Here is a 17,667-nt window from a genome sequence, read left to right on the forward strand (position 1 = left end):
AAGTCGCCGCCGGGACCTGTCCAGAGGGACCGGAAGTGCCTGGCAGGAGGAAGCTAGGTTGCCCTGGTAGCAGAGGAGTCTGGCCTGGAGGAGCCCTCCCCTCCCCCCGCGCCCCAGAGACTCGGCGGGGCCACCCCGTCCTCGCGCTTCCGGGTCCCGGCCCCTCCCCCACCCGCGGGGCCCCTGGGCTGGTCCCCCTCGCTGCTCCCCGAGCCCTGCCGGGCCCCGCCATGGACCTGGCTCCTGCCATGACCGACATGTACGACCAGGCGCTGCTGGGCATCCTGCAGCACGTGGGCAACGTCCAGGAGTTCCTCGGCGTCCTCTTCGGCTTCCTCTACCGCAAGACGGACTTCTACCGTCTCCTGCTGCGGCCGGACGACCGGCTGGGCTTCCCGCCCGGGGTGGCGCAGACCATGGCCCTCAAGGTAACCCGGGGCCTCACGCCAGCCCCGGCCTGGGCCTCGCCAGGGGCCGGGTTCCCTGCAGCCAGGCGGAGTGTCTACCCTCCTGGCTGTAAGAGGAGCTGTTCGGCCAGGGGGTCGCTGACGTCTGCCTGGGTCTGCAGGCAGCCTTAGACAAAGGCTCGGGCAGATATGAACTGGGCCATGCCTCCCGCCCCTTTGCAAGTGTCCCAAGCCCCAACCATCTCTATCCCAACTGCCAGAACTTCCAGCTTCCCCATGGCAACTTCAGTGGTGTAGTTCTGCCCTGTTAGTCCAGGATGAACCGAGACAACTGAAAGGATGGAGACAGCATTGCATTAATGACTCTCTCACCAGAATCTGAGTGGGCCAGCATAGAGCCTTGTCGGTTTCCCTCACAGAGTATAACCGTTGTTGTTCATGACACTGACACCCTGAGGGTTGGACCAGCCCTTCATCAGTTGTTCTCATGATGTATAGTGGTGGTTAGTGGCATTCTTACACCAGGGTCTGAGTAGGGCCAGCTGTGTTACATGAGCAGTTTGCACATGGCCAGTGACTCCCTAGCAATGGCCAGTTACTATTTGTATTTATTTTTCAAGCTTCTAGAAATGTTTGCCACTCCACAACCAAATAAAGACCAGGCCTTGCTCTGGGGAGCGTACAGTCTGTGTGCCGTGACACAAGTGAGCCCTATAAACACCCAAAGGGGATGGCGAGGGGAGGATGATTGTGAGGTTGATCAGTACAGAGCTGATTATTTAATTCCTTTGTTATTTGCAGGTTACGTTGCTCTCCTGTCATGTCTTAGAGGTTCTACATCAAAAGTGAGGTTTTGGGAGGAATTGGAATGAGGGGAGATAGGTTTGAGGAGAAGAGACGAAGGGAGGATCACGGTTGGTGCTGCTGTTGGAGAGGAGGGCACATGAAGGATCACTTCAGAGATGTGGGCAAGGGCAGCATGATGGAAGAGGATAAGAAGTTTGAATGTGATGCACAGTACAGTGGAGAGCCGGTGGAATCATGCATGGTGGGTGAACTCCTCAGAGGAATGGGCATGAGAGGATCTTGACAGCAACATTTTGCTCACACTGGAGGGGATAAGGTTGGTGTTAAAAATGCCTGACAGGGAGTGATTGCAGTAGCCAAGGCAAGAGGAGAAGTCAGAGTGATATTGACAGAGAAGGGGTGGAATTTGAGAGACACTTTTGGAGAGAAAAGCGTGTGGATCTGACCATAGCTTGGCTGAGAGGGAGGGATCGAAGACCTCTACTCTAGGTTTCAGTGTCAATATTTACCAGTTGGTTTGAAAGGTTTGTTATTTATACAGCATTACAGAGGTGTGCTTGATGTCTTAGAAATCAATAGTCTATAAAAGTTCCCTCACCCAAGGCTATTCCGTTCTAAGTAAGTTGAAAAGGAGCATTGTCTAGTGGTTGGAGCAGAGGGCTAGGGGTCAAGAGATTTGGAACTGTATTCTTGGCTCTGTCACTATCTTGCTTTGTGACCTTGAGCAAGTGGATCCCCTCCCCCGGTTAAAATAGACTCTTAATTATCTACAGTACCTTACAGGCATGTTGTATGGCTCGGTGCATGTTTGCAAAGGATTCTGGGACTCATAAAAGCCTCTAGAGAAGTGTCAGATATTAAGTATTTCTTATCATAATAAAGTTTTAAGGAACTGGAAATTGCCTGCTACACATGTGCGTTCATTTTCAATTAACAATTTAATGCTGAGTATAATGTTCCAGTGAGGTGCAGGACAAGCATGCCTTATCTGGAAGTGCTCATTTGAAATAAACACAGCCCCATTTAGTATGGTGTTTATGTGAAGGCATAAATGTGCTATGCTGGCACAGACACTAATCTTAAATACCCAGCCTGCAAAGTGGCCAAGTTAGTGATGCTGTGGAAAGTTTGAAATCACCTTGCTTTAGAGAAAGCTCTCTCTACTTGGAGCTGGTACTCCAGAGTTGCAGGCAAGCAGCATAGAAGTGACCTGCAGAGAGGAGCAAACATGGATTTGTGTCTTTATTACTGAGTCATGACGGACAAAGGAGACCTGGAAGTTATTTTGTTCCTTCTTGTTATTAACGTTGAAGCCTTGCCTTCCTTGCCTTTTGCTGGAGGACCAGAGAACTGGTGTGGGAGTTTTCTCATCCCCCAGTGGAATGGACAGGATGTATTTTTCAGGGAGAGCATTCACTCCAAGAGTTTTGCAGGAGTCTACGTTAAATTGGTGTGAACAAAAATAGAGGCAAACTAACGAGTTTTAAACAGTCTGTTACCAAAATATCGGGTCCACCTAGCTGAAAGCCAATAGCAGCCAGACAGGGATAAGGAAGAGTTGCATTATTCTGCAGAAGAAAGGAGAGCTTTGCACCTTGGTACAAAAACTCTGTCTTACACACATTTTACAGATCCTTTATACACATTCAGACAAAGGTCCTTGCAGTGTTAACACTTGATTGGTGGTGGTCAGACCCATGCTTTTGCTATCTGGTCAGTGAAAACCGGCTTGGGACCAGCTCCAACTACCTTAAGGCCTTGAAGGGAAAACAGTTGAAAAGTTCAGGCTACTGTGTACTTGAAGTGTCTGCTTCCCCCTAATGGCCGCTGGTTGACATAAAGGCTGCTCTGTTAAGGGGTGGGGGTCACTACTAACTTTCACAAGTCTGACTAACAATCCCTTTTCCTCTCAATTGCTCAGGTTACAGGTTTCTTGTGATGTTATAATCTCATTAGTTCTCCAAGCAGTTCTCCGGGGAAGACAATGTCTGATATTTCTAATGTTCAAAAAAACAGTTTAAACCAGGTAACCCCCTCTTTGAGTAAACAGGCGGCTTTTCAGGGCTTTAGGCAGCATAAAGAAGCAAACAAAGCCCATACCCATTGTTTCCTTTGCAGATCACGTTTCAATAAACAGGGTCGTACTGAGGAGGAGGAGCCAAGGGGCATGAGGGGACCACATAGGCAGTGAGCTTGTACTAGGGTTGGTGATGGTGGAGTGCACAAGGAAGCTGTGTCACTGTAGTTCTGTGCTTCCCTGCCCAGCTGCAGTAGCTACTCAGAGCAACTCCCTCTCCGTCCTCCTAATGCTGCTGCCTCTCTCACCACAGCAGCTTGAGAGCAGCATCCCTGCTTTCCAGAAAATGGAGCAGAGTGCATCTGCTGTTGCTTTTGATAGAGCACTGAGATCTGCAGAGACCTCGGCTCCTAACATCATGCATTGCAGCTTAACATTGCATTATGGGGTTCAGCTCCTGTCCCCGCTGCTTTGATGGCAGAAAGGGGACAAAACAGCCCCCTGGGGAATATCTTCAATACAGGGCTGGCATAGAGCCCCATGTGCAGCCCCTGCCATTAGAGACTGCTGGCGAGTAGCCAGAGATGGTAAGGGGAGTCATTCCAAGAATTCTGAGCTTCAGAGAAGCCATTAATAACTGTAGCCAACTTCTGTAAGTTAGAGCAGACCCTGTCCAAACTCATGCTAGGGGCTGTGCTGTCTGCAGGGGCAGCCCAGAATCCTGTGTGTGCAAAGGAGGTATAAAGCCCCCTTTGCCCTCCCCCTGCTTGTGCTGCGCGACCCAAGGCAAGTACAGAATCTCATCCCTGGACTTGTAGCCTGTGAGCCCCCAAAGGTGAGGGTGCCTGTAGACCCCACTGGAGAACTCTGCAGCCTGTGCTAGGAATTAGGTAGAGAAGTTGCTGTGCACATGGAGCAGCCCGATGAGGTGACAGACTAGTAAGTGTTACGGCCTGTTGAGGAGAGAATGTGTATCTTCTAAATGAGAAACTGTGTCATGTTTCCCCCCCCGAGGAGTAGCTCAGGTCTAATGACTGCGTGAGAACAAACCACTGCACAGTAGCCTAAATCTTAATTTCCCCAGAGAGAGGCCTGGGCTCCGGCTTCAGTCACTTCCAGGACATGCTGTTTTTTTCCACTAGCCATGGGCATTCAGAGCCGAGACACTGCTCCCAATGGTACTATGCTGCAGACCAGTTCAGAGGTCACCCTCCCTTCTCAGCTCAGGATTTTGGGTTCTGTCCTGATTTAAAGGGCACGGTCTGAGCCGTGTCTCTGAATGCTCTGCCTTGGGCTGGTTTGTGTTTCATGATTGAAATGCAGCTGGCCGGGTGGGTCTCTATGAATAGCACATGTGAGTCACTCGCTGGGATTCTTATGGAGCGGCCGTGCCTGGTTTCAGGCTGTGGCTTCACTAATATGTTCTTTGCCCTAACGCTGCTCCGAGGGAGCTGCTGGTGGCAATGTCACTCCTTTCGAGAGAGCTCTGCCCTTCTGACTGAGCCCGCCTGTAGCCTGGCTCCTCCGTCCAGTGTCTATTCCCAGAACTGCTGACTTCTCTAGAACTGTGGCAATGTTACTTCTGTCAGCTTTCTGCTAGCCTGACCGGGCAGCAGTACTAGCAGGTATGGATTTAAGAACAAAAGCCCAGTGAGCATGTGAACTGGGGAGTTTGGAGGGGAGGAACCAGTGTGGGGTTAGGGTAGGGGTGAGGTGGTACAATTGGAGAAGTAACCAAGACCAGGTGGGTTGGGGAGTGGCAAGATTGCACCTGAAGACGAAGGCAGGCCTGGTACAGGTTGGAAACTGCTGGCTTCTCTAATCACCCCTCCTTTGGCCTCTGTTCTGATCTTCCACCCCCCCCCCCCCCAGTAGCCTTCCACTCTGTTTTACACACACACAATGCCAACCAACCCATTTCTGTTTTAGATTAAAAAAAGAGAAAGAACCAATGTAATGTTGTTTGTGAGAGAGAGAGAGAGAGAGAGCACGGTGTACGTGTCTCAGGGTAACTGCAGCCACAGTGAGCTGCCTCAGAGCAATGACCCCATTGGAGGTTTCCTACTTAGGTACAGTCCGCAGAAAATGGAAGAATACATTTGCTTATTCCTGTGTCACCTAAAGAATCTGTCAGCTCACTGCTCCAGGCATGCATGCTTTCTGTCAACAGTTTCCTGTTAGAAGCAGTGCTATACTGAACTAGTGTCTCTTTTCCAGTCTCAGTGCCTCTAGTGTCAAGGTGCAAACCCTGCACCATGTCTGCTGCTGAGATAGACGCATATTACACCTCTACCCCGTTATAACACAACCCGATATAACACGGGTTCACATATAGCGTGGTAGCAGCAGGGCGCTGGCGGCGCTTTAAAGGGCCCGGGGCTCTGGCTGCTGTGGGGAGTCCCGGGCCCTTTAAATCACCATTGGAGCCCTGCCGCTGCTACCCCAGGGCTGCAGCAGCGGGGCTTGCTGGCGATTTAAAGGGCCTGGGGCTCCCCGCAGTCGGAGCCCCGGGCTCTTTAAATCACCGCTGGAGTCCTGCCCCCCTACCCCAATATAACGGCGTTTCACCTATAACACGGTATGGATTTTTGACTCCCCACAACCGTATTATATTGGGGTAGAGGTGTAGCTGTGGATTGATGGCTTGGCTGCCTGCTTGTTTGCTTGATTGGCTTTATCTCTTTCAGGCATTCAAGAACTTTGAACACCTGGCCCGTCAGGATGATGAGAAGAGGCAGCGGGAGCTTGTGGAGAAGATGAGGAAAAGGGAGGAGGAAGCGGCAGCGGAGAGGATGAAAGTGCCTGCTGTAGCTCAGGAAGTTGAGATCCACTCGGCACCAGAGCCAGTCCCTGGCCCAGATGATGGGGCTGCCGCCAGGCCTCAAGAGCCCACTGCAGCAGAGGAGACAGCCAAAGCGGCGGACAGCTCTACGGCCACAGAGCCACCAGGAGCAGCTGCCCCAGTGGAGTCCCAGCCATCAGCATTGCCCAAGTAAGGGTCTCTTGTTATGGTACTTCCCTTGTGTCCATTGCAAGCCTAAGCAGCTCATTCTGAATAGAGTCTAGTCCTCAGTCCTAGCTCACGAGGTAATGGGGTTGTGGGAAGGTTGCACTTCTCCAGGGTGGTGTTTAGATTCTTCCCAACAGAGATCATTGTGTTGTGGGGACACAGGGCAGCCCCAGCCTTGTCAGGCCCATCAGTCAGAGGAGGTGACATGGATTCACAGAAGCATGGCAAAGTCTTCAGATTTGATTTCCTTTGCTCCTTTGTGGGCACTTCAGTCTGTCTGCTCTCTTCTCTCCTCTAAGCAGAGGAGGTGGTCTGTTAGCACCTCCCTCTTCACAACACTGCAGTACAATTGTTTGCTCAGCCAAGTCGCTAGGCCTTCCTCCCCCATGGTTAGCTCACACACAGTCAAGACAAGGCCACAAAGCATCTTTTTTCTCCCAATATGGGATGTGGTGCTGCTTGTGCATCTCCACGGACTCTACTACTTGACTGTGTTTCAATGCATTCAGGGAAAACCTTGTCAGATATCCCATAATGCCTCGGGAAGTTAAGTGCCCAACTCCCATTGCTTTCAAACTCCCTCAGTCCACCTTGAGCACTCTGGCCATGCACCGAGAGCAGAGACACGTGGGGCAGTTCACTCTGGGAGGTTACCACACAGAGAACTGGGAGCAGGGAGGACCAGCCAAACTAGTTATACCAGCGCAGTTAGGGTCCAACTTCACAGCAAAACAAATGACCTTGTCCCAGCCTAGGCTGCAGGCCTGGGTGCACACCAGCTGATTAATCAAGCCATATATAAAGCTGATTGTTTGAGCTGCAGTGTCAATGGGACCAGAAGGTCAGGTTGTTTTCTTTTGTTCCTTGGGGTTTCTCTCTCCCCTGTGGAAGATCTCCCTGGCTCAGGCCAAGGCCAGCGCATACATTCCAGAGCAAAGCTGGACTCTCTTCATTTTTGAACTGGCCAGTTTTTAAAGCCTCTGTGCAGATGTCTGTTACCCCTGTGTGAGTGAGGAGCATTCTGCTGGCCTGGGCTCTCCTAAAACAATGGCAAATGACCCTTTGCAAGGCTAAGTCAAAATGTCTCCCCTTTCCTAGAGTGATTTTGTGGGGAGGAGCTGTGTCTGTTTCAGCTGGGCTCTGCTCCAAGTAATACCCTCTTGTCACTCTGGAGGAGCTGTTCTAGAATGTTGAGTGATCTAGAAGCACAGCTACTGCCGGGAATATATCAGGGCAGATTCTTTGGATAGCTGGCTGCCCTGCCCAGCCCATACAAACCACAAAGACCAGGGGATGTGAGGATGGTGGAGAGGGATTGGATGGTACAGGGGACAGATGATGGCATATAAAGCATTTTGCCTCTAGATCAGCCATTCAGATCTAGAGCAGATTAACGAGGGAAAGTTGTTACCAGCTGGTGGCTCTTTAACTGCCTTTATGAAATGAAATTCAGTATAATTAATGGACAGGTGTCCACTTCATAACGGGGCCTGTGTGATCCCCTTTACTGACATCCTCCGAAGAGATGCCAAGGATCGAATGGGCCACAGCAATGTCAGGCCGGTTAGGCAGGGGCAGTTTGCACTTCTGTTGCCTGGGCTGTCCCGGTGACGGGGGCTGTCAATCTCCTGTATCCATTCAGTACCTTTCAGCAGCACTAAATTAATGGTAAACAGCAAAGAAGCGTTAATAAGACACCAGGAGAATGAAGTATTAAAGGCCACACGTGAGCCTCTCTGGGCTGAATATTTCCGTCTAATCCTCAGGGATGGGGATGTTCCATGCTCCTCTCTGAGGAGACAATGCCAGAAGAAAAAACGGAAGAAAAGGATTACCATAACTCTGTGTTTTTTGGCTCTTATAGTGGGGTGTGTGTGTGTCTGATCCTTAACGTACTTTTCCTGTGGTTTGAGAGAGCTGCTGTATGAGTGGTGGATCCAGAATGTATAGCCTTCCATGCCCCTCCAGTGACTTTATATTGTGTCTATTAAAACGTTGCTGTTATTGGGGGTGGAAGGCAAATGTCCAGCTCCTCATATCATGGCCTTCTGCCCCGCCTCCCCAACCCAGAGCACACGGACCATTTCATTCTTATGAGTCTGGGTGCTAAGAGTTCAAGGCATAGCAGGCTGGGCTCATTTTCAATCCCCTGGCATCCCTCAAGAGCAGAGCCACCACCCAAAGGCAGGCCACGGGTAGTGTGACACTGCCAGGACTCCCAGAGATGGTGAAAGATGGTTTTCCCCCCCCTTGTCTGTGCCTTTTCTTCCTATTTCTACCCAAGCAACAGTGTGTTTGGCAGGACCATCCCCTCATCAGCAGATCAGAATATTGCAGGCAAAGGATTATGGGAAGTCCTTGCATCGTTGTCTCCAAATGCTATCTCTTTGGTAGAGGAAAGGCATGAAAAGCGAAAGGCCTTGCATTGCAGTAAAGTCCCTCCTATTCCCCCACCCCTGCTTATTGCAGTTTGAAAAGCTGCTGTACATGCGCTGGCTGCAGTGGACAGGAAGCTTCTCCAGCACAGTGGGTTGTGTTGATTTTTATCCCCTTACAGCTGCCACGGTTTCATAGCAGGGCTGGCATGCATGTAACGAGGGAACAAGCTGAAAGGGCTGGTTGTGTTGATGAGTGCCTGGAGTGGCTTTCCTCTTAGGAGCGCTACAAATAGGTCTCCAGAGCCTTTTGGTGCTTCAGGATAGGGCCGCTGGAACAGTGTGTTTTTGCCAGCACAGTCTAACTAGCTTGCATGCTGAGTTTGTGCAGCAGCAAGTGGAAGGATGGGACAGAGCGATCCCTGGGAGCTGGAACCAAGTGGCTGAGTGGATTGGTGAAAGCCAGTGAGCCTTCCACTTCTAGGTTTCCTGGGTAAACATGATGTATGTCGGTAATGAATGAGGCCAGTGAGGAAAGGCCATTGGAAAGAGAGAGGCTGATCAACTTGATTCTAGTGAGGAGTCTGACCCAAGACATCTTTGATCCACATAAAAGAACCAGGTGGCCTTCTGCCTCCTGTTTGCTAGGACAGAGGATGTGAAGCAGGAGTGCACCCTGAGGGCTGCTGAGTTAGTCCCATGTGGGACCAAATGCAGTAAGGATGGGAAGATTAGAAAGGAACAAGAGCTTCAGGGAAGTAGAAAGAGAACGGAAGAAAAGAATGATGTTCTGCTGCCAGAGTTATAGTTGTCCTGTGCATAAAAGCTTCATTCTTCCAGGCTGTCAGTCTGGCACCTTTCACTAGCATGAAATTTGCACACAAAAAAAACGGTTAGAAGTGGCAGATCCCTTGAGCCTGCCATGCAGCCGCTGCCCTGGCTAGTGTGGCTAAAACAGACTCTTTCTAAAAATACATCTGAAAAATTAAATCTGTGTGCAAAAAAAGACCTGAATGCAAACTACTAGCACTCAGGTTTAATTTCAGATTTATTGTGTTAATAGTCTGTGGGACTAAAGTTTGATTTTCTGAGTTGTCCTCTTGCTATAAGGACAGTAGTTGCTGGGAGTAATGAGTATTTAAGGGTGGGTACTTAAGGCCCCATTAACAAGTCCTATGAACAAATGTCTGGACTGGGGAAAATAAGCAAGACTAATTAGAAGCGATACTAAGGGAAGGAGATTGATGCAGTGGGCATAGGATGCATCTTGTTATGGATGTGTGTGAGCTGATGGGTACAGTGTCTGTTGGAGAGACTAAAAGAGCAGGCCCACCCCTGCCTAGCTGAGAGGCTTGGAATGAGCATGCTACAGCCGTGTTCTGTGAGCAGCACTTGTGTCCAAGAGCAATTGAAGTTGTTGGCTTTAATTTCTCAAGTCCAGTGGTGTGGGACCTCAGGGACAAACTCTCTCCCTGTGCAACCTCATGATGTCTAAGACCAGTTGGGTCTGTCTTTTTGACCGCCTGATAAATTTGTGTTCAAGGGCTGTCCCTGTAGCTTCCATCCCATATGGCTCAGTCAGATGTTTAAACAGTGTGGTTGAGCTAAGTATCCAGCAAACGGGCTGGGCTGGGCTGTCTAGTGGGTGCTGTAGTTTCAGTGCCACTGGACCTGGGCTGAGCCTTCAGGATCTTCAGGGAACTCTACAGCAGAGCCAATGAATTTGTCTGCAGCTCCTGGCTGCTGTGAGGTCTGTGTGGCTAGTGTTACTACAGTGACTGAGCGTGGTTAAGCTTGGAGAGGAACTGATTGTGTAGGGCTTCTCCAGCGTTGTATCTTCCGAGGCTAACTGCGGTGGGTATTGTCCTGTTTGATAAAGAATGGCTAAAGCGAAAAAAGCAGGAAGAGACACGGCTTCTTTCAGTACAGCCTGCCCCTTCAGAGGAGCCACGCTGGGGGTGATTTCAGGAAAAGCCACCCTTTTTAGGGACGGGGAGTGTTGGGAGACATGGTGTTGCAGTATCTGCATCGGAAATTCTTTTAGCAGCCTGGATCTTCCAGTCCCCTGTGGTGTGTGACGGGGAGATCCAAGAACAAGACGGCCTTGTCATGAGGACCTCGTCCTGTGCGTGATCCCTGTAATGGGCGACAATGGGCAACGCTTATTGGGAGAGGAATATTCAGCTGTCTGTAGGGAAGAGTACAAGAGGCTGGGCTGCCATTCTTCAGCCTGCTGTCACCCTGGAAAGCCAGGCTTTGGGGAACAACTTTGCTGCTGACATTGCTGAGTGAGAAGGGCTACTTCAGGGCAGTCACTAAGCAACTGTGTCTCTACAGCCCCTCTGCCAGCTAGGCTGGTTCTCCTCTTTCCATATCTGGCCCTGAACCCATTGAAAACCCCTGTGTGACAACCCTCTCCCCACCTCCTCTCAGATGTATGCATGGCTGTGTCATCGAATCGGGTGAGGAGTGGCCTGAGGAGCTCTCAAGCCCAAAGTCGTGCAGGGGCGCCCGCTGCTCAAAGGGGCTGCTCAGAACTGAGAGATTCCGGACCTGCAGAATCTGAATAGGGCTGTTTTGCAGAGCTGACTGTAGCTAGTGCTGTCTGCCTCTTGGTGGCGCTGCAGTCACGGTCGAGGGCACTCGGATAATGGCTATTAATAATTTAAAGAGCGAGTTCCTTCTGCACAGCTCCCTCCCCCTCTCCCCCCTCCCCCCCCCCGACAAAATTCAACGCCACCAGCCTGGTTAGTAGGAGCTCATGAATAATGCGCATCCCCAGCAGCTAGCTGAATGCAAAAATGAGATAAAACAAAAATATTTTTCTCTCTTCTCCGAAGGGGAGGAGGGGAAATAAAGAAAAAACCAAACGTGTTAGTTCCCCAAACTTTAGTGCCGTGTAAATCTAGGACATTTAGCATCCCAGCTGCATCAAGCCCCAGCAGCAGCTGGATGAGCCCCTGGGTTCCCGGGCTTGCATCCTGGCGCCTCTCGTAAACTGCCTCAGTATGGTCGTGGCTTTTACATGGCTGCAGCAGGTTTGGTTCTGCTCTCTGGATAGTGCCGAATAGGTTCTTGCCAGGGACTGTGTAGATGAGAGGCTTGGGCAAGTCACTTTGTCTCTCTGGGCCTCAGTTCCAGTGGCGGTAATAGCTGGGCCCTTGTGTTTGTGTGAGTACGTACGTTAAAGATGGTGAGTTTCAGATACTGTGGGAATGGGGGCCTGAAAAGTACCGTGCGAGACTCTGTTGTGGTGAAGGCCTCTTCAATGCAACTCTTACCCACCCATGTATACAGGCCATTCCCAGCCCCATTGCAGGACAGAAGTTTCCCTGGCACTTCTGCCTGTGTCTACCCACCATTCCAGTCCACGGGGTATCTCGTGAGCACATCTCCCACTCTTCTAAATCTCAAGCCACTTGGTACTCTCACCTGCTCCCTTTTGGTTGAGCATGGAATGTCCACATCTGAGGGAACGTGGGCTTTGATCGCTCTCCCGCAAATGAAGCGCTTAGCTCTGCACTCCCCCTTGGCACTCCTTGCAGCACTCCTTGGTAGCCTGGCTGCAGCCACCTCTCATTAATCAGGATCCGGCTCCCTTGTGCCTCACGTCCTCACTTCACCGTGCTGGGACAGGACCAGCACCATCTTAGGCTTAGTCAGTGCAGGTGACAGAGGGCATGTCCATCTCCCCAGCATTGGCCTGCTGATCCCTGGGGGGCTTTGTCAGGCATATGGACACTACCCCACCCATGATGAGGTGTCTCCAGCTCCTGTAGGATCATAGCAGGGCAAAGAACACTTAGTTTGCAGCCAAGTGTCTTGCACAAGGTGGTGAATTCCCCCCTCCCCCTTCTTCGCAAGCAATTCCCATCTGCTTCGAGAAGCCGTTCTCTTCATCATTCATGCTGCTTGAGCTCAGCTCCTAATTTTGAGCATCTCCCTTCTCACCCAGCCCCCTTCTTGGATTTGGCTCTGCATACATTTGCCACATAGCATTCAAAATAGTGCCCGGCTTCCCACATGTACCGCAGCGCAGTCTGGCCTTTGAGTTCTATTTATGCTTCTTGACTCTGGCTCTCAGTTCTTCTCCAAGTGCTTCTCTGCAGGAGGCTGAACTTTCATACTGACCTAGTGCTTCATCACTGTGCGGTGGGCTAGCCGCTCTTGAGAAGAAGCTGCTTCCCAGTGTTTTCTGGGAATTAGTTAATTTCCAGAACCACACAACTGTTTGGAAAGCCACAAGGAGCCGGCAATAGCTGGAGAATGAGTGAAGCGAATATCATTGGGACTCTAAATATGATTCAGGATGGTGGGTGTCTCATCCTCCCTGTTATGTATTCTCTCTCCGGATAGTTACACCAGAACATCCAGACTGGGTCAGACCAAAGGTCCATCTAGCCCAGTGTTCTGTCTTCTGACAGTGGCCAGTGCCAGGTGTCCCAGAGTGAATGAACAGATCAAGTGATCCATCCATCCCCTGTCGCTCATTCCCAGCTTCTGGCAAACAGAAGCTAGAGACACCTAGTTTCTCCCCCCCCACTCTCGCCTCCACACACAGCACTTCCTCACTGGTGCCTGCAGAGGGGCAGCTTCCAAGTGTGTCCTGGTCAGTTTCACAATGCTCTTGCTCAGACAGGGAATTGCTCTGTGCCTGAGCAACAGCAGGTGGGTCTTCTGAGTGTGGCAGGAGGAGTAGCAAGCGAATCTCCCACCTGCTCCGAGCAGCAGTAGAGCCAGAGGCTCGCACCAGTTCTGCTCTTGCACAGAGCGTGACACCTCTGGCCCAGCAGCCTTGTGTCAGTTCCATGCTGGGGGCTGTGCTGAATACTGGGAGCACTACGTGCACCATTCTGGGGGAGGAGGGCAGTGGGAAAGGGAGCAGAAGGGAAGCTTGAGTGAGACACGTGCAGGAGGGATGGGTACACAGACAGTGGGGAGGTGTGATAGGTTACCAGCAGGCAGAACTCAGGGCTAAGCTTGCTGCATGGCAGGGCCTGGAGCTCTATAGAGCTGCTCCACTCCATCCCACTGCTCTCGGGCGGAAGGACGGAGCAGCATCTACCAGGCTCAGCCAAACGGATGGTCTCTACCCTACAGGATCTATGCGGGATGGAAAGACCCCTTTAAAGAGGAGAGGCTTAAAAGGAGGAGATGGAAGAAGGAGAAACTGGTTGCTGGCTGTGATTGAAGTTCAGGGGGCAGGTGGCAGTCAAGGTCTTTCAGCTTCTGCTGCAGTAGCTTGTGGGATCTGGAGCCTAGTGACGCTCAGAAATCGAGCCCCTGCTCCCCGCAATTTGAAAGTGTTGGGAGGTGGGGTCCACACCCTGGCAGACTGAGAGAACCCAGCACAGCTCTCCTTTGTACCCTGTTCCGCTGCTTCCTGGGCAACCTGGCTCTGGCCCCGCTCTGACACGAGGCCGGGGTAGTGAGTTAAATCCTGAGTTACATCTTGAGAGGTATGTGCTCTTGGGGGAGAGAGGGACTGGGGTTGTGGCAGCCTGCATGGGCCCAGCAGGGAGAAATACCAGGCTCCCACAGTGATGGTGGCAGCAGCGGGGAGAGGCCCTGAGAGGAAAGATGACCAGGGCCCCCTGCACTGGCGCAACCCATGGTGACTCTACCCAACTGCTGTCTCCCTCATGAGCAGCAGGGAATACAAGAAGCCACAGCTCTCAGGGCTCTTCCTGCGTTAGCGGGACACGTGGCAAAGAATGGAGCAAACCAGTCAGTTCGGAGCCGCCGAATCTCTGCACCTCACCTGTGTGACCCAATTCTCACTTGCTTCCTTTTCGTAGCTCACACGTGGCTGGAAACTTTCCAAGCCCCAGAATCAGAGCTCCAAAAAAGACTCCTGGTGAGACTCCTAGCAGAAGCCAAGGGAGCAGTCATGGTGCCTTATTGCTTGGGAAAGGTTTTCCAGCTGCAGCCCGAGAACTCGTAATGCAGTGACATGTGAATGTCATGATCCAGAGCAAACCAAAACCCTGGCCCAGGGGGTTCTGCAGCAAGACATCTGTTTGCTTTAGAAAAGCCCTCGGAGCTATAGGGGAAATAAATGAAAGGATTGTAGAGATTTAGAAAAGAACTAGACCATTAGGAGACAATATTGTCGAATGGTTAGAACGGGGGACTCCTAAGTTCTGTCTCAGCTCTCCCGCTAACTCACTTTGCATATGCTACACTGCCAATTGCTTGGGGTTGAACTTGAGCAACTGAAGTTAAAAGCTGAGTTGCTGTGTCTTCACTGCTGTTTTAATCCACATTAGCTAATGCAGGCTAAGAACCCACCTTTGTTTTTGCAGTGCAGACCTATCCCCTGTGACGTGGGGGACGCCACGTAACTTCTGTTCTGTGTCACCATCTGTAAACCAGGGATCATGGTGTTGCCCGAAAAGTGAGGCTTAATCATTGTCTGTTAGGAAGGGCTTGGAGACTCTTCGCTGAAAGGCAAGGTAGTGCTTCCTGTCGTCCAGCCAGCCAGGGCTGTGTCAAATCCCAGCTCTCTTAGGCATCCTGACCTTTGCCCCTCTCCTGGCGATGCTTGTGATGTACTCGGTAATGCCACTCTCCGGGCAGGTAAAGTTCACTGCTGTAACTTCCCAGTAAGTAGGTGGATAGGAACGGCGGTGACCTACAAAATCACTCGTGTGCTTTCCAACTCTCTGTCCCTAGCGAGAGGCGGAATAAAATTGAAGTGAAACGTGTTAATGTGGTGAGCTCTCCCAATTGTGAATGCTTCTATTCCTGGAGGCATCTGCGTGAAAGTAACTGTTTCCAGGGCATAATGGTTTCAGTCCTGTAGAGTTTCTATGAGAGTCTAGAGTGCTTCAGCTCAGGAACAGCCTGGCCTGCCCGAAGCTGAACTGATTGTCACAAGCGCTTGCAACATCAGCCGCTCTAGAAGGGAAAATTGATCCATGTGGAGAAGAACCTTTCTCCACTTCTCCCTGTGCTCTTAACAGAAGCGTTGGGGGAGCAAGTGGTGGGACTGGCTTCCCACCCTCTTCTACTTCACTTGGTACTCTTGCGTGGTAGTGCAGTTCAAATGGCTGTCCCGAGCTGCTGGGAAGGGGAGAGAAATGAAGGCAAGTTTTGCATTGACTCATTTAGGAGTGGGGTTGACCGCAGCTCTTTACTATTAACTCATTGTAAAGGGGACTGGCTGTGCGCTGCCCAGATTCCTGTGTTGAATGGCCCATTCTGCGCGCTCTGGCATTGCACGGTACAGAAACCAGTTTCAGCTGATTTCTCCCTCTGAAGGCCCTTTGGTATTTCGGATTCACCGATGACTCACAAATACCAGACCATTACAGTTACAATCAGTGGTATATTTCGGTGGCTCCAGCCTGACCCCAAAAGGTCAAGGGGCCGCAGTCAGTATTGCAGGGCAGAGTCTTTGTCCTGTTGCGTTCTCTCTTTGCACTGTTCAGGCAGCAAGTCCCCCTGCTGGGCATAGCTGTGACCCCCTGTGGTACAGGAGCCCGCTATACTAGCTCTCCTCCACCTTTCCTGTGGCCCCCCTGGTGCCTGGATTCTCTCTTCCCCCAGGCAACCGCTACACTGCAATGGGTGGAGAGAGGCCCTCTCCTGTGATGGTGAAGTTCTGAAGTGTTTTTCAAAGGGGATAAACACTTGTCTCTAAGACGAGATTCCACTCTACCCTGGAGTCACATGTGTGCCGGAGCTCTAGCTACGGCTCAGGCTGGCTTTGCAGTTACGAGCCCTTCACAGCTGTTGTGAAATCACACTCAGGGCCCAATTTCCAAATGCTTTAATCAGGCTGAGAGCATCACCGGAGTTCCATCCCCTTGTCATGGCCTGTCACTAAGGGATTTGGGTGCCTGGCCTCAAAAATCAGGCCCTGAAACAACCAACCTCCACCCCCAAACCTATGAAATTTCTGTTGTTTCTCTTAACAAGCAAAAAGTCCCTGGGCTGGAGGCAGAAGGAAGAGGTGTACCTGATTTTAATAAAACATAAGTCTCCTTCTTAAAATATCGATGCTCATCAAAATAGAGAAATTCGGTGTGGAAAATCACCAAGCAGAATTCAGACTTTTAATGCAATATTCAAGTGGCGGGGAAATTCAGACTAGGTCACCTTGTGCGTGGCTTAAGCGTCTACAGGTTTGAAAGGCCACATTTCCTTGGAATTGTAGGTTTAAATCCTGTCAGGAATTGTTTGGTCCTTCATCCTTCAAGGTAGCTAAAACTGAATCCAGTGCAGTTCACTATGTCGGGGTGTCTCAAAGGAGACCTTTAAAGCCCAAGTGTGTGTGAGTGCTGTGTGATCAATAAAGATCCCAGGGGACTTTTCCTAAAAGTAGCATGTCCTGCTATCCTTGACCTAAATTTCCCAGCAGTAGTGAAACCCACTGACGACCAGGTGGAGTTTTTCTGCAAGCTGGTGGTGACATTTTAACTAGTTTAATGTCAGTAAAGTCGACTCTCTGCTGAGCCACTCCATAAATAAGTTGAAATCAAAGCAGAAGGGTGGAAGACCACCTGAAGAGAGCGAGAGAGTGTGTTTCAAACGAGCAAATATCTGACCAACAGAATTTGTTGGGGGAGAAGAGGAAAGCTCCTGGCACATGGAGGAAAAAAAATCTCTCTCCTGAATCTTTGCAGTAGCTAAGAACCCTGCAAGGAAAAATCTGAATCGGGGTCTCTAGCCCTTCAGAGGGCCCAGTGGCTATTAACCAGAGCTGACAGACACAGCATGTGTGCCTGTAGTTACAACAAGCCTGGGGGGAGGGATAGCTCAGTGGTTTGAGCATTGGCCTGCTAAACCCAGGGTTGTGAGTTCAATCCTTGAGGGGGGGCCACTTAGGGATCTGGGGCAAAATCAGTACTTGGTCCTGCTAGTGAAGGCAGGGGGCTGGACTCGATGACCTTTCAAGGTCCCTTCCAGTTCTAGGAGATAAGATATCTCCATTAATTAATTTATTTATTTTTTACAAACCTACTATGGGCAAGGTTGATTGCCCAGGATAGTTGCTGGTTTCATAAGGCTGCGCCTACACCAGCAAAAATTGTAGCTGTAATTCCC

At 50.8% G+C, this 17,667-nt stretch overlaps 1 protein-coding gene across 3 annotated transcripts in view; it reads left to right on the forward strand.

Moving 5' to 3' along the window:
• The window catches only part of NUDCD3 (NudC domain containing 3), a 57,252-nt gene continuing 39,585 nt past the window's right edge, over positions 1–17,667 (forward strand). Inside the window, exons 1-2 of one of the 3 annotated variants that reach the window (XM_042859318.2) lie at positions 1–428; positions 5,919–6,223. In XM_042859318.2, coding sequence (XP_042715252.2) covers positions 231–428; positions 5,919–6,223 — 503 coding nt within the window. In that variant the 5' untranslated portion in view covers positions 1–230. Of the gene's footprint in view, positions 429–1,318; positions 1,456–5,918; positions 6,224–17,667 lie in introns of those variants that run through there. The other 2 variants (XM_005312363.5, XM_065584366.1) reach the window with 2 other exon arrangements.

The sequence above is a fragment of the Chrysemys picta genome, chromosome 2 (genome assembly GCF_011386835.1).
Source record: "Chrysemys picta bellii isolate R12L10 chromosome 2, ASM1138683v2, whole genome shotgun sequence".
Taxonomy (NCBI): Eukaryota; Metazoa; Chordata; order Testudines; family Emydidae; genus Chrysemys; species Chrysemys picta.